This window comes from Tiliqua scincoides, chromosome 3, assembly GCF_035046505.1.
Source record: "Tiliqua scincoides isolate rTilSci1 chromosome 3, rTilSci1.hap2, whole genome shotgun sequence".
Taxonomy (NCBI): Eukaryota; Metazoa; Chordata; class Lepidosauria; order Squamata; family Scincidae; genus Tiliqua; species Tiliqua scincoides.
Genome location: NC_089823.1, coordinates 383,786 through 400,266, shown reverse-complemented (window position 1 = coordinate 400,266; position 16,481 = coordinate 383,786). Strand labels below are relative to the sequence as shown.

The following is a 16,481-nucleotide window of genomic DNA, read 5'->3' as shown; positions in this document are numbered from 1 at the left end:
CTCCAGCACTCTTGCCACGGCAGCAGGTTAGCGAGAGGGGTGGAGATCACCAAGCTTTGCAAGGCGCCCAACTGTGCCGTGTAAGGCTGCTGGAGCCAGTCGGGGTGGGGGAGACCGCGCCGAGGGGCCGTGATTTGCAGTGTGCGCCCCTCTAGTGATGCTGCTGGGCCGTGGGCAGGCTCTTTGTTCAGTACACCCAGCCAGGCAAGGGCTGTTTCCACCACAGCACCCACCGCAACATGTGTCTGTGTTTCACCACCAGGGCGGAAAAGGCCAGTGAGTTTCCTCCCTTTCTGGAGTGGGAAACTTTGCTGCCCAGTTTGTCACAGAGGGTCACAGGAAAGTTCCCAGATGTTACTTATCGATTCATTTGGAACATTTCACCCCTGCCTTCTCCAGATGGCACTCAAGGCAGCTCACAATGCTGTTCAACATCCCAGCAGACACAAGAGCAGCATCACATACACAGTGCAAAAGATTGAAACAATGTGACAACTTAAAAGCAGCAGCAGCAGCAGCAGCAGCACAAAGGCATTAAGAACAAAACCAGCGTTAAAACAGACTGAAACCAGCAGCCAAAGCAGGGTCTTCAAATGTGCCCCACCCACCCACCTGGCCCCCAACTGAAAGCTATTGTAAAGGAAATGACTTGAGCCCCACCAGAACAACACTACTGAGACAGCAGTTCTTGAGTCACCAGGGAGAGGGCGCCACAATTGGGGGGCCTCCACCAAGAAAGCCCTGTTTCTTGCTGCCACCTCCTGGACCTCCAGTGTGCAAGAGAGCTCCCCAGTTGATCTTAGGGTCAGGCTGGACTGTGCAGAAGGTGCTCCCCAAGACACCTAAGCCCCGAGCTGTGGAGGGCTTTAAAGGTTAAATCCAGCAGCTGGAATTGTGCCCAGAGCCCAATCAGCAGCCATTGCAGTGGCCAGAGCTCTGGCCTGATGGAGTGGAACTGCCAGGTCCCCACGACCACAGGGGGCACTGCACTCTACACTAACTGCAGTTCCCCGGACAGACTGCAAGGGCAACCCAATGTACAGCATGTTACAGGCAGTCGAGATGTCATCCTGATAAATGGCATTGCCCTTATGGCATCATACAAACCAATGGCCAGAGTGGCAAACAGGCATCCCTTCTGGGACCAAGAATCAGTGCAAGCCCGGGTCACCAACTGGCCCCAAAGGGCACCACGGTCAGAGATGTCAAGTCACTGAGCTGTCCAGTCAGACCAGCAGGGACACACTCCCCCGCTGGAGTCCTCAGCCCAGGTCAACCACCAAGGCTGTTTCCAGCCGAAGCCAGGCCTGCAATGGGACTGAAAGAGTTCTAGACAGTGCAGTTCATCCAGGAACCTCTGGAGCGGAGACACCACCACTTGCTCAGGTGCCTGACTCTGGACAGGCTGGAAGTTAGCGATCCTTCAGGGCTTTTTCAGGCGAGGAAACACCATGGCCATCTTTCAAATGCAAACACTGCGTTGTCCGCACAATCCAAGCTACCCCCAAGAAGGAAATGCTAACCTCTGTTTTGGGGGAGGGGGCAGAAGTGGTTGCAAACTGGGTGAGGCGCATTTCTAAACCTAAATTTCTAAACCTGCAACAACTCAGCTGTTCTTTCTCCAAATGCTCTGAAATCTGGCAGCTGATACTCCCAGGCGATGCTCAGGCTGGAGAGTGGCAGGGCGCTGAGGCAGCCCCTCCGAAGGGGCTGGAGTTGCTGAGCAGTGCGGGCCCTGGTCTCACAAGCCTTCAGAGCCAGGGAGCCTGGCAGAAAAGCACCTCCTTCGTTTAAAGCCTGCAGGGATCTGGACTCGGCGTCACTGTCCCTGTCTGGCCAGCAAGTGCCTTTCTGCAGTTGCGGCAGGCCCCCCTCCTCCCCAGGTCGCATTCTGGGCTTAGGTGGCTGGATAGACCGGTGGCATTAATCAAACCGGTCAGTCTGGAGGTCGGACAGGTGGCGTTTGAGGGGAAAGCAACAGTGCCTAGTCACGACCAGCAACACGCTTGTGTATGGTGGCACAGCCGGTGAGCCTGGACCCTCCAGAGAGGAGGACATCAACCAGGGATGCTCAGGTGGCAGCAGGCACAGGGCGGGCATCCGGGGCAGCAGTGTGGGGAGGTCTAGCAGATCTCTTTTCCAGCACTGCAAAGTCCAACAATCCAGTTCCAAAGGGCCGCACGGAGGAGATATTGAGGGCAGAGGTGGCATAAGCAGGCTGCACAGGGACCCCTCCAAACTGCCGCTCCTCTTCCTCCTCTTGAAGCAGCAGAAGGACAGCAGCACCCTGGAGTAGGCACTGCAACAGTCGGACAGAAATCCTTTTGCACCCCCATTGGTGGAAGCGAAGACATTTCCTTCTCCAAAGAGGTACATTCCTCCTTGCTGCCCCCCCCTTGGTTCAGAGTCCTCTCCCAACATCTACTGTTCTTCAGACCAAATTGGGGAAAGACAGCCAGGATTTGATGCTTGGCCAAACAGCACTGCAGAGCCAGTTCCACAGGCCCTCCACGCGCCTGGGCCGAAGGGCTGCGTGCTTGCAGAGGATGGTTGTCTGGTGCAGGAGGAGGAGCTGGAAGCCCTCCGGCACCCGGGACTCAGGCCCTGACTGGTGTCAGCCACAAGGAGTGGTCTGAGGGCATCCCTGGAGTACAGCAGGTGCTGCACATCGCCCAAAGCCACCCACTGCTTCCTTCACCCACATTGCGCCTGCCAGCTGGGACCAGTAATTCTGCTCCTATCTCAAACTGGTCCAGCACTAGAGCGGATGTAAAGTAGAAACCCCACCAATAGCTAATCAGGTGGTGGGCATTCGCCACCCAAACTGTGGCAATAACCTGCAGAGCACCTGTTCTGCCCCACCCAGTCTCCCAGACAACTGTCTATCCCACAGAGTCTCGTGCCTTCTTCCACCTGGGGGGGGACTGCTGCCCCCCCCACCCGTTTGGAAGAAAGGCTGACATCCTTCCTAAGTCCCCAACTGCAGGATGCAAGGGACAGGCTGCACACACACCTTCTGGCTCCCTCAGGACGCTAGTCCCTGGCGGGGCTTTCCCTCTCACAGAACCCCTCCCGTCTCCAGCACTTGGCTTGCTGCCCCCATTTGACTTGCTCCCTGCCTCTGCCCTCTTCCACCGTCTTCACTTCTCCTTTTGCTGCTGCTCTGTCCCCCCCACTTCTCAGCTGTCGGCCAGCCCCCCGCCCTTGTCTTGGTGTGTCTGCAGCCGCAGTCCCCTTGGGAAAGCAGTCATTGCTTTCTTTTTGGCATTTGTAGGCCACCAAGCGGGTCTCTGTGCGCCTTCGCGGCATGGAGCGCAGGGCTCAGTCACTGCTGACGGTGCACTGGCCCTTGTTGGTTCCTGATTTACTCATTCCTTTTCTCCTGCATGTGGCCTTTGCATGCCCAGGAAGACTGACTGATGGGCGGTCTTCCCCTGCATTTTTCCTCTGCACATGCTCCGGTCCTTTCACGATGCTCCAGCCTTGCCCTCCTCCCTGTCCGGAGCTCTTCACTACCTGCCACCTGGACACACTGTCCACTTGCCTTCCATGTCGGGAGGCTGGTGCAGTCCCCCCCCCGCTTTGACTGGGCCCTCTGCAGAACCTCCCCCCCCTGCAAGTCTCACGGCTTACGGCATTCCTGTGGGCAGCGTGAGGCCATCTGGGCACCTTGCTCCCAGGGCCGGCATGCCAGTCAGGAACCAGGAAGCTTCTTGCTGCCCTGCTCTGGTGTGCTGGCTGCTGCCTTGGTGAGTGCAGGGCCTCTGCTGGTGCCGTGTTACCTGGTGCACAGGATCCTGCCTGCTTGGAAAAAGGAGGGAGACAGTGGCCGTGCTTACTACACAGGAACCACAGTTCCTGCGGCTGAGTCTCCCCCCCCCCCCATTCCCTGGCTTGGTCCCCCTTCAGGCGGCTCTTTGGCTATCAACAGGCAGCTCATGTCTGCAGGAGAAAGGCATCGGGGCAGGATGCTGTCAGGTCACGGTTGCCTTTGCCTCCTGCCAAGAGCGATGCAGTTTCCCTTCGGGGCTTATGCTCATCCGCCAACAGTCCCCACTCCTGCCCCTTCCCGCCTGGCTCCTGCCTACTCTGGTTGCTGACACATGATGCTTCACGCCAGTCCCACTGCCAGGAGAATTGTCTGCATGGACACCTGTGGCACTGGCCCCTACGGCCTGCAAGTCTAGTCAGGATCCTGCCTCCCCGTGCTGGGTGGTGCTGGGCCCTGGGGCTGCGTGCTGGACACCTTCTGAGGTGTGCCTCTCGCAGGGCCATGTTTGGGCAAGGAGGGCAGTCCACCACTGGTGGCTGGGCATGGTGCCATGCATGCCCCTCTGGAGACATTGGTGTCCTTTCTGCAGGAGTCACGGAGCCTTCAGGCACCCTTATGAGTGCAGTTGTAGCAGCTTCCAACCCCCTTGTACTGCAAAGCAAAGAGGCCTGAATACACTTGGTTTCCCTGGAAGGTGTGCCTTCTGGGGAGCAGCCTCGCAGCCGAATTAATGGCACCCCCCCCACAGCAGTGCTCTTGCCCAGCCGAGGCCACGTGAGTTGCAGCAAGCCCTGGGAAGCCTCGCTCCCTGCCACGCATGGCCGGCTGCTGTCGGCCCCTCAGGGATCCTGCTCTCCTGACCCGGCCCGTGCAGGCCATCTGCTTCCAGTTTGACCCCGTGGCCAGCAACCGGGGGAGGAGTGGGAAGAGGCCGGTTCCTGAAATAGCCCTGCTGAAGCCCCTTTTGGCTGCTCCGTGGCAGTGCCAGGGCTGGCAAGGGCAGCTGCGCAACACGCCTGGCAGGGAGCATGCGTGGGATCAGTGGCCACACTGGCGCCAGTGCTCCCGTCATTCCTGGGCCTGAACCCAAGCCAGATGTGGAGCTGTGGCTTTGCACACATCTGTGCAGTGGGGCCTCCTGGGCAGCCTGCCATTCGGGGCTGTGAGCTGGGGCGGGCGGGCAGTGTGGGAAAGAGCTTTGCAGGAAAGGCTTGTCTTTGCCTGGCCAACAGAAGCCGGGGTGTCCGGGGGAAGAAGGCCGCCCAGCCATCCGCAGGCATCCCGCCTGGGGAGCGGCACTGCCCCGCCACTGCTGTTTCGGGTCCTGGGGGCAGGAACATGGCAAGGGAGGGCTTGGGGTAGGGAGCTGCCCTTTGGGTGCCTCCTGCCAGCACCTCGGAGGAACTAGCCTGACGTTGCAGCTTGCGGAGGAGACCTCGGTGTGATGCCCCGGGGCTCAATTTGCAGCCTCACCTCCCCTGCTGGGTTTTTGGGAAACCAAAGGGGAACCCCCCCATTCTGTCCCCATCCCCGAAACAGCCCAAAGGAGGGAAGGAGAAAGCCCCAAACATCTGGAGGGTGGACCCACTGCAGCCTTGGTGAGAGTGGGGCGGAGGAAGTGGCGGTCCCCAAGGCAGGCAGGCAGGCAAGCAGGCAGGCTGGCCCGGGAGGGACCTGGCCTCAGCACTTGGCTCTGAAATATGAGAGCTGCTTGCGGCTGGCTGGCTGCAGAGAGGCCCCTCCATTATGCATGAGCTCACAGTGACAGGCAGTGCCGGGAAGGCCTCTTCCCACCCCCACCCTGCTGCTTCTGCATGAGGCTGCAGGCACAGAAGCCCCCCCCCACACACACACAGGAGTCCCTCCTGAAGGCATCTCTCTTGCCCCAGCCATTCCTGCCGCTAAGCCAACCACAGACCTCAAAGGGGGCCACAGGATTCTAACTTCCCCATTCAGAGGGAGGGGCTGTGTGTGCACAGGGGCTCAGAGGGAGCTGCTGCTGCTGCGGGAACCCTCCTTGCCCGCCCAGCCCAGCCTTGCTTGCCCCCTGCCCCGAGCACTTCAGGGCTCTGCGCTTGCAGCTCAGGCTCTGGACGTGGCTTCCCACTCATCTCAGAGCCAAATGACTCATTACACTGGAAACCATTGCTTGGCCATGCCAGTGTTTTCTCCTTTGCCTGAAAATTGTGTGTGTGTGTGGGGGGGGGTGTTCAACCCTTGCATCATTTCCAGATCAGAACCCCCCCTCCCCAGCTGCCTCTGAAGAAAAGTCTGCTGCTTGTCCTGCTGCTACATTTCCGCTGGTCTGGACCCCCCCCCCCCCGGCAAGGCATCACTTCACCCTGTCTAGGTGCAGGGGCAGGAAAGGCAACCGGCCCAGTGGTCTTGCTCCAGGGCAGGCAGGCACCCAAGGCTGGCAGTCGAGGGTGTGCTCCCAAGGGACGGTTCCAGGAAGTTGGGGCTGCTGGTGCTTTCTTCCACAGACCAGACTGAGCAGCAAGGCCAAGGGTAGGACCAGTGGGGACCCTGTTGGCCCCCCAAGGCATCTGATTCTTCCCCAGCCAGCTGGCATCTCCCTCCCTGCCACCGTCGGGGGGGGGCATTGTGGAGCAGCAGAACTCAGGGCGGCCGGCCCTTCTCCGCGCAACTGCTTTGGGGGGCTCAGAGAGGGCAGCTGCAGAGTCCTCCTGGCAACTCCTTGGAGATGCCTTGTGGCTCACAGGCCCCCATTTCCTTTGTGTTTGAAAAGCAAGTCCTGGCCCTTCCCTCGGTGGAGATGGGCCAGAGAGCACGTCGTCCTCAATGTCCAAGAGACAGCACAGCTTTGATGCACCCCAGGGCTCCGACCTCCCTGTTCCACCTCCCTGACAGAAACCAAATGATGGCTAAACGGCTGTTTGTTTATTTATGTATTTATACGCACATACAGGCCGTGCTTCAGTATCCGTGGGGGCTCCAGTCACGGAATCCCTGGGCTACTGAAATCCGAGATATCTGATCCACAGATTCGGGCCTGCAAAACCTTGACCCACGTGGAGTCAAACCCACAGGTGACGTCCTGACCTCTGTGCTGCTTCTCTCAAACTCAGAGCAGTGAACATAAGAACATAAGAACATAAGAACAGCCCCACTGGATCAGGCCATAGGCCCATCTAGTCCAGCTTCCTGTATCTCACAGCGGCCCACCAAATGCCCCAGGGAGCACACCAGATAACAAGAGACCTCATCCTGGTGCTCTCCCCTACATCTGGCATTCTGACTTAACCCATTCCTAAAATCAGGAGGTTGCGCATACACATCATGGCTTGTACCCCATAATGGATTTTTCCTCCAGAAACTCGTCCAATCCCCTTTTAAAGGCGTCTAGGCTAGACGCCAGCACCACATCCTGTGGCAAGGAGTTCCACAGACCGACCACGCGCTGAGTAAAGAAATATTTTCTTTTGTCTGTCCTAACCCGCCCAACACTCAATTTTAGTGGATGTCCCCTGGTTCTGGTATTATGTGAGAGTGTGAAGAGCATCTCCCTATCCACTCTGTCCATCCCCTGCATAATTTTGTATGTCTCAATCATGTCCCCCCTCAAGCGTCTCTTTTCTAGGCTGAAGAGGCCCAAACGCCGTAGCCTTTCCTCATAAGAAAGGTGCCCCAGCCCCGTAATCATCTTAGTTGCTCTCTTTTGCACCTTTTCCATTTCCACTATGTCTTTTTTGAGATGCGGTGACCAGAACTGGACACAATACTCCAGGTGTGGCCTTACCATAGATTTGTACAACGGCATTATAATACTAACCGTTTTGTTCTCAATACCCTTCCTAATGATCCCAAGCATAGAATTGGCCTTCTTCACTGCTGCCGCACATTGGGTCGACACTTTCATCGACCTGTCCACCACCACCCCAAGATCTCTCTCCTGATCTGTCACAGACAGCTCAGAACCCATCAGCCTATATCTAAAGTTTTGATTTTTTGCCCCAATGTGCATGAACAATAGAGATAAAATGTACAGAAGATGAAACATCTAAAAACAGTCTCATAAAACTAATTAAAATCTTCTAAAAACCCAGTGCAAGAACAGATTGAAATCTTCAACAGCTGTGACGCAACATAAAGCAGCACCTGGAGTGAAAACGGTCCCTAAGAGGTTCTTCCCCTTCAGAACCAAGTGAAGTACAGCAGGCGGGTCATTTAGCCCTGCCAGAGGCCATGTAAGGAGGAGGCTGTCCTCAAGTCTTCTGGCCAACCATTCCAGAGATGTGGTGCCACGGCAGAGAAGGCCCTGCAGCCAACCACCACCCTTGGCTTTGGATGGTGGTGGCATCCTAAGAAGGGCTGCTTCGTGTGCAGGATCTGACTGGTCACCAAACCCATCTCAGCCCCTGAAGAGAGCCAGATCTCTCCAGCCCATGTGCTGACACTGGCCACAGTTGCAGCTCTTTCGCCCTCCGTGTGCAAGACTCTGCTTCTAACCGACTTCTCAGACCGCCTGCAAGGATCAAGCCCTTGCTCTGCCAGAGAAGTCTGAGTGGCGTGCAGGAAAGGAGCTCCCCTGGAGCGTTTTGTCTGAGAGAGCTGCAGCACCCACCGCTCTGCTGTGCTGGGCACTTGCATGGAGCCGTGAAGCCTCCTGTGCTCCACGGCCCCATGGAGGGGGGTGAGAGCTTTAGGAGCAGAGCTTCAGGAACGCCAGGCTTGCTGGGCTGGCCGGCTGAGTCTTCCACTCTGGCTCCAGCCAGCCTCCTGGGCTTCAGGTGCCAACTGCACCTTCCGCAGTCAAAGAAGGAGAGCCGCTCCCCTGGGTGTCCTTCTGCCGCTGTCGCCCTTGGGGCTCCCAGTGAGGCCAGCAGGAGACGAGGACTGCTGGTCTCCCCCTTCATTCCCAGCTGTCTGGAAGTACTGGCCCCCTTCAGGGACAAGGTCTCCTCTTCCTGGCTCCCTTCCTGTTGTGCAAGCCCCCACAGCAATTCCCCACCCACCCAGAGGGTATGTGGGGCTGGAGCGGAGAGAGAGATTGCAGCTGCCCCACCAGAAGGTGGGGGACAGGTTGGTTTGGCTCCACAGGCATGCCTTCTTCATGGGGAGGGGTGCGGATTGGTGGAGGTTTGCCCCCTGCTGCCTCAGAGTGGTGCGTCTTCTTCCTTGCAGATCCGGGCCTCAGACGCTGATGGTGGCTCTTTCGGTGCCATCTCCTACTCACTGGGCACTGGCCTGGGCAGCTCAGCCCCTGTGGCCTTCAGCCTTGGGGAGGAGACCGGCCAACTCTGCACCAGGCGGGACTTGGACCGCGACGAGGGCGTTGCCTCCTACGACTTCACTGTCACAGCTGTGGATGGGGTGAGTGGGCTGGAGGTTCTGGGACGAAGCCCTGCACAGCCCCCCCCCCCATGTGCTGGGCACGACCCCTGCCACCAGCAGGGAGGACTCAGAGGCCTCTGCTCGAGCCCTGGCACCATCCCCCAGCAGGCTGCAGGGCCCTGGCCTGAGCCACAGGAGCAGTTGGAGGCCAAGAGGGGGCGCTGCTTGGGGGTGTATCTCTCTGGCCCTCCTAGCACGTGTGGAGGGTTAGGGGGTTGAGGTCTGTGCCAGTGGCTGCTGCCTGCTGCTCCATGAGGCTGCTCTCCAGCTCCTGGTCCCAGCCAGGGCTCCAGAGGCTGCTCCAGCCTGGGGGAGGAGGCAGGCCAGCTCGGCAGCGGGGGTGACACTGTCTTTGCATTGTTGGGGAGGGTGCTGGCGGGCCAGGGGAGACCTCACTTTCCAGAGGCTCAAGGGTGCCTCTCCTGCTTCCTCCCCCAGGGTGGACTGAGCTCCGTGGCCTACGTCAAGGTCTTGCTGGAGGACGTCAACGACAACGCTCCAGCCTTCTATCCCCTGGAGTACGCCACCAGCATCAGCAGCCAGAGCCGGCTGGGCTCCGCAGTGCTGCGCGTCACGGCCTACGACAAGGATAGTGGCCGGAACGGGCAAGTGGTCTATCGCATTGCGGCTGGCAACGCGCTTGCACTCTTCGCCATCAACCCAGACACGGGTAAGGCAGAGCGGGTGAGGAGGCGGAGCAGCTGCTCCTGGCTGCAAAGCACCTCCCAGCCTGCGCCAGGATCCACGGGCCGGGACTCAGCTCTGCCCTTGGCTCCCGCATCCCCACCTACCGCCCTCGTTTCTTCCTCTCTGCAGGCACCCTCTCATTGCAACGGACCCTGGCGGGCCATGCGAACAGGCTGGTGCAGCTGGAGGTTGCCGCCAGGGATGGAGGGGGGTTGTCAGCCCAGCCCAGTGCCCAGATCAACATCAGCATTGTGGCAGGCACAGTCTCCCCTCCTAGTTTTGAGCGTGCCCAGTACTCCTTCACCATCCCTGAAGATACCCGTCCTGGCAGCAGTGTGGGCGCGGTCTCTGCCCACAACCCCCCAGGTATGTCACCAAGGGCCAGCGACACCGCCTGCTGTGCCAGCCCAGAGCCACAGGGCAGGGGGTGGATGCTGCCATGGGAGAGAAGGTTGGAGGAGGATGTCCGTCCTGCCTTCAGGGACACCAGCATCATAAAAAACAGCCCAGACAGAAGTAGGGAGAGGCATCAGCGGTTCATTAAACACGCGGCAGCTCACACGGAACAGACCAACCTCTGATGAGACACTGGTGAGGGAGGAGACGCGTGCACGCTAAAGGTCTGGGAATCCCACACCCGGGGGGCACTGCCGGGAAGACCCTTTTGCATGTCTGTCTCCGCCAGCGCAGCTTCGGAAGGCGGTGGGACACTTGGGGGGGACCTCCCACCCAGATCTCATTGACAGGTAGGTGCATATGCAGAAATTCTGGCCCCAAGCTGTGCAGGCTTGAAAGGAACTCGCCAGTACCTGACCACAGCCAGAAACACTCTGGTAGCCAACATGGAGAAGTCCATCACAAGTGACAAGCCAGGGTGACTGTAAGCGAACTCCGGGTTTGGAGAGGCAGCCCGTCTCTGAATGCCAGGGAGTGGCAGCTGATGCAGGCATCTTGTTGCGTCCCCAGAAGCATCTGGTGGACCACTGGGAGGTGCAGGATGCTGGCCAAGACGGGTCTGCTTTGGTCTCACCCAGCAGGGCTCTCCTGCTGTTCTTGTGGCCTAGAGAGCCAAGGCACCGTGTGCTCCTCTTCTGCCCCTGCATGTAGCTCCGCACCGTCCTGGGGAGGCAGTGGAAGGAGCCCTGCTCTGATGTTGAACATGGCGATAGATTCCTTGGCTAGCCCCAGAGCAGCCCAAAAGGACACTCGTAAAGAGCAACCTGGATTCAGGGTTGGGAACAGCAGTGCAAAGGAGGGCAAACTCATTTCTGCAGCAGCCTGAGTGCCTGGAGAGGTTGCAGGTTAAGGGTTCCTGCTTCAGAGCAGGCGGGACTGGGCCAGATGACGCTGTTTGCAGTGGGGAGGGGGTCTCGCCCCACCCCTCTGGAGGAGGTCTCCAACTCTGGTCTCCTTTTCCTGTCTGCAGGTCACTCTGACAGCGTGCTCTACTCCATCTCCTCAGGAGACCCGCATGGCTACATCTCTATTGACTCCAGCACAGGGACGCTGCACACCAGCCTGGCACTGGATCATGAGGCGCAGGCGGTGCTGACCCTGGAGGTGCAGGCCCGGAGCGGCTCGCCCCCAGCCTACAGCAGTGCCCAGGTGCAGATCCGCGTGTCCGACGTCAACGACAACGCGCCTGCCTTCTTGCTGCCGTCAGACTCCGTGCTGCTGCCCGAGGGGACCGCCATGGGCACGGTGGTATACACAGTGCAGGCTGAGGACCGGGACAGTGGCGCCAATGGGCAGGTGCACTTTGAACTGGCCGCAGGTGGCGGTGCCGGGCCCTTCACGGTGGAGCGCTTCTCCGGGAAGGTGCGGCTGATGGGGGCCTTGCAGCGAGAGGCCAGTGCCCCTTTCCAGGTGGTTGTCTTGGCACAGGATGGCGGGGCCCCCAGGCTCAGTGCCACATTCACCCTCCTGGTACACGTGCAGGCTGAAGATGAGCACGGCCCCGTCTTTGACACACTCACTTACCGCGTGGAGGTGTGCGAAGGGGTGGCGGTGGGTACTCCTTTCCTGCAGGTGCGCGCACTGGCCCGGGAGGCCCACGTCCGGCTCACCTACCACTTGCGGGCTGACGGAGACGCTGCCAGCTTTGGCATCATGCCCGACACTGGGTGGTTGCACGTGAGGAGCACTCTGGATCGGGAGGTTCAGGAGCTGTACTTGCTGACTGTCCTGGCCGTGGCTGGGGAGGGGGAGGGGCACCAGACAGGCACCGGCACCGTGCGCATCACCGTCACTGACGAGAACGACAACAGCCCCCGGCTGAGCGAGGAGCGCTACTTCTTTGCTGTGGCTGAGAACCGGCCTGCGGGCAGCAGCGTGGGCCGCGTGGCAGCCAGCGACCGGGACGCCGGGCAGAACAGCCGCCTTTCCTTCCGCCTGGTGCCGCACGAGGGCAGCTTCCTGATCCACACACAGACGGGTGAGAGACTGCCGGGAGGGAAGGAGTTCCCTTCTCCTGAGGGCTGGGCTGTGGTCCCAGCAGGTTCAGTCCCTGGAGTGGCTGGGAAAGACCCCCCTCCGAGGCCGCAGTCCTGGAAAGCTGCTGCCTGTCAGTGTGTTCAGCACGCCCACACTCAGTGAGCCCTGGTGGGGGGCTGGTTTCCAGGCAGTTCCCCCTGCGCCTGTCAGTGTCGCGGCGGTGGTGAGGAAGAGCCCTGGTGGCTGTGGCAGGCTCTGGGTGACGGAGCGGGCCTGGTGATTCTCCTCCAGGAGAGCTGACTGTGCGGAAGAGGCTGGACAGGGAGCAGCAGGCCAGCTACCAGCTGCAAGTCCTGGTGCAGGACGGGGGGACACCGCCCCGCAGTGCCACGGGCACTGCCTATGTCACCGTGTTGGATGAAAATGACAATGCCCCCTCCTTCCTTCATGTGCCTGAGGGGCGGGAGCTTCTGCTGCAGGTAGGGTGGCTGAGGGCCACGAGGTGGGTTGGGGCAGATGGGAAAGCCGTGTCCGGGCCGCTGGGTCCTTCCACTCAGTGGGTGCCAGAGCCTCCGCCCGTGGAGGCCTCTGCCCAGGGGAGCGTTGTCAGGAGAGAGTGGTGTGGAGAGGAGCTCCCTGCACTGAACAGCTCTCCTGAGGCCCCCAGAGCTGGGCGCGTGGGCCGTGGGGCAGGGTGCTGCCTGGCTGGGGGGGGGGTGCTGAATGTGATTCTGGTGGCCGCAACTGCTGCCTCTCTGGCAGGTTCCTGAAGATAAGCCGGCAGGTCTTTTGGTGGCTGCGCTGCAGGCCAGGGACCCTGACGAGGGTGAAAACGGAACTGTCTTCTACTCACTGTCAGGTACTGGAGTCCTGCCATGGGCTGCGTCCTGCGGGAACAGCTGGTGGCGGAAGGCCTCCCTCCATCCCTCCCTCCTGGCTTGGTTGGGTCGTTCAAGAGGTCCCATCCTTGAGCAAGGCTCTCTGCAGTCAGCAGCCTGCCTACTCCAGGCACTGTTTCTCTCTCTCAGATCTCCTTGGATTGCAGCCATCCAGGCCCACCAGTCAGTCCTTGTGTGCTTCAGGCGCCTGGCTTGGGGCATGTGAAGGCTTAAGGGTACTGAGCCTGTTCTCAGAACCACCCAGGGGAAGTGGCAGAAGTTTCCTTCAGAAGGCAGAATGACAAGCACAGTAGCTAGCAAAAAAAGCAGCTGCTCTGCCATGCTGGTGTGGTCAGGTCTGCCCCGGGGGGCAACGTGGAGGCAGAGGGCCAACTGACCAATCCCCCTTTTGGGCAGCGAAGAGGCACAAGGTGGAGGCTGGCCAGGGTGCCTCTCACTTGCAGACACAAATTCCCCTGACTTCCCTTCACGGCTTCTCATCCCCCAGCACGGCAGGCTTGGCTTCACTCTCCCCCATCTTCCTGGGCCAGCCTTCCTGCTCTGCACCCCACACCTCCATTCTGCAGGTGCCACATGCTTGCCCCCCCTCCTTCTCCTGGCAGGCAACTGGGCAGAGCACTTCTCCCTCCACGTGGCCACAGGAGAGCTCCGTACGGCGACCAGATTGCGGCAAGCAGACCGTGGGGAATACGTGCTCACTGTGACTGCAAGTGATCGTGGCCTCAGCCCCCGAAGCACCCTGGCCACTGTGCGCATTCAGGTACGTGGTCCCCAGGCTTGCCCGCAGTGACACCCCTGTCTGTTGACAAGGGGCTTGGCCCACGCCCTGCTTGCCCTCTGCCCTTGCCCCCTCTGGAACTGGACTGCTGTTGCTGCTCCTGAGCCCCTCGCTCGTTCTCGCTCTCTCTCTCTGCAGGTGGTCCCTGAAACGCACCTCCTTCCCCAGCCCGACACCGCCGTGCTGACCCTCCACCCCCCGGAAGGTCTGCAGCCCGGCTCCGTCATCGGCTCGGTGGCTTCCTCGGAACCCCTCCCCCGGGGGCAGGTGACCTATATGCTGGCGGGGGGCGGCAGTGGAGATGGCATCTTTGTGGTGGATGCCAGCACAGGGGAGATCTTTGTGACCCAGGAGCTGGACTATGAGGCTGGCGCGAGGCACACCCTGCACGTGAGCGTGGAGGACACCCTGCGCGGCTACCCCAGCCAGCATCTAGTCCTCGTCGAGATTCACATCCAGGATTGCAACGACCATGTGCCCACCTGGCCCCAAGACCCTGTCACGGTGGTGGTGTCAGAGGGTGCCACCCCTGGCACGTCCCTCTTCACCTTCCAGGCAGTGGACGGAGACGGTGCTGGCCCGAATAGCCAGCTGCACTACAGCCTCCTGCGCCAGGAGGTGGAGCAGCCTCCCTTCCAGCTGGACAGGCAGAGTGGAGAACTGAGCCTGCAGGGATCGCTAGACCGTGAGAAGCAGTCTGCCTACCTGCTGGTGGTGCAGGCCACGGACCAGGCTCTCAATGTGAGCCAGCGCCACTCAGCAGCCGTCACCGCCCACGTCTTCATCATGGACGAGAACGATAATGTGCCCGAGTTCCTCTCCCCGTCTCGAGTCGATGTTCCCGAGGACCAGCCCACGGGCTTTCTGGTGCTGCAGGTGGTGGCCAGGGACCGTGACCTGGGCGAGAATGGCCGTGTCACCTACACGTTGAAAGCAGGGAACAGCGGCGGGAGATTCCACCTCAACCCCAGCACAGGTGAGCAGAGGGGGAGGGATGGCGGCAGGCAGCCGAGCATCAGAGCCTGCCAGGGCGGGACTGAGAGTCAAGCAGCCTGAAGGTGCAGTGAGGATCTCTTAGCAGCAGCTGCTGCCCTCTTGCCTGCAGGAGGTGGTTCCGGGTGTCCCCTACCTCTTGACCAGTCCTGCACATTTTGCTGTGGAGCTTGGCATGCCAGGTGCTCTTTGGTTGGCTGAGCTAGTCCTTGCTCCTTGCCCTTGCAAAGTCATTTTGTAAGGCTTCATAGGCAGAGTGTGCTCCCCCAGAGGTGCAGCGTGAATGCTCCGGGTTCATTGGGCCCTCTGTCTATGAGTGTATCGTTCAAGGACAGTCCACTGCTCAGGAGGGTGGAGACCACAGCTGTCAGCCAGCCAGCCAGCCAGCCAGCCAGTGTGGTGCAAGCCGTCAAACTTGTGGGAACAATTCCTCTCGTGCGCAGGACTGCAAGGGAAAAGGGCCAGTCTCGTGCATGCCGTCAAGAGCACTGTTCCCTCTGCACAGCTCCCAGCAGCGCACTCTGGAGTTGTCCCCATGCAGTCCCTGCAGTGTGTTCAGGAAACTCTGCTCCAGGGTGCAGCTGGTCTGGTCTCTTGTGCCCCCCTGTAGAGCACCTAGAGTCTCTCCTCTGTAGACCATGTGACCTCCAGACCCAGATCCCAGGGGTGCTCAGCAGGACTCCCAGGAGGCTGGGAAGTGTCTTCAGTGCTCAGAAGTTCCTTAGCTGCCCCCACACCACACACACTGCTTGCAGAAGCCAAGGATTGTTGGCCAAAAAGTGTGCCAAGCTCCGGCTCTGAAGGAGGGGAAAGCAGAACATCTTTCTGGGAGGGGCACAGCCGGTGTGGAGTCATGTGCAGCTTGTAGTTCACCAACGGCCTGATCCTATACTGGTGGCACAGGAGGAGGCAGGTGAAGAGCTTCTCATTTGACACACAGCAACCCCCACTGGCACACCTGGCAGGGAGGCTGCAGTGCACGGACCTGTCAGAGGGCAGACTGTGTGGGCTGATAGCTGCCTGGAATGTCTCACAAGGCACGAACCGCAGTGCCACCATCTCTTTTTTTTATTAATTTTTTTTAATTTTTCCAAAAACAAAAATAACAAACACACAATACAATACATAAACACAATATCAGAGGGTGCAAGATATCATACATCACTGTAACTAATAAATCATTACGTATTTCCTAATCCAGTTCCTCTTCTGCGTTAGCCTCTTAATAGCATTTATCATTTATCTATCATATCATATATGATATATCGTATATATAATACATTCATCTAAATGCCCTATCTTATACTTCTACAACTTTATTTTCAACCAAGCATAAAATAATTTTCATTACTCAATCTATATCGGTTTCACTATTAATCCAAGCTCTCTAAAAATCTGTCCATTTCCACCACATTCATTATTTTCTCTTTTAATTCATCTCTCATTGGGATCTTCGTCTTTCTAATATCTAGCATATAAAATCCTCACAAAAATTAATATCATAATCCAATATCTAACATACTAAATTCTAACAACTTTTAATATCCTAATAATTACATATATC

The 16,481-nt window shown here is 59.0% G+C and overlaps 1 protein-coding gene across 1 annotated transcript in view; it reads left to right on the top strand.

Moving 5' to 3' along the window:
- The window catches only part of DCHS1 (dachsous cadherin-related 1), a 50,067-nt gene that overhangs the window by 6,888 nt on the left and 26,698 nt on the right, over window positions 1–16,481 (top strand). Inside the window, 8 exon segments of the mRNA XM_066622146.1 lie at window positions 8,918–9,106; window positions 9,566–9,797; window positions 9,944–10,180; window positions 11,241–12,248; window positions 12,539–12,696; window positions 12,941–13,106; window positions 13,749–13,906; window positions 14,063–14,900. Coding sequence (XP_066478243.1) covers window positions 8,918–9,106; window positions 9,566–9,797; window positions 9,944–10,180; window positions 11,241–12,248; window positions 12,539–12,696; window positions 12,941–13,106; window positions 13,749–13,906; window positions 14,063–14,900 — 2,986 coding nt within the window.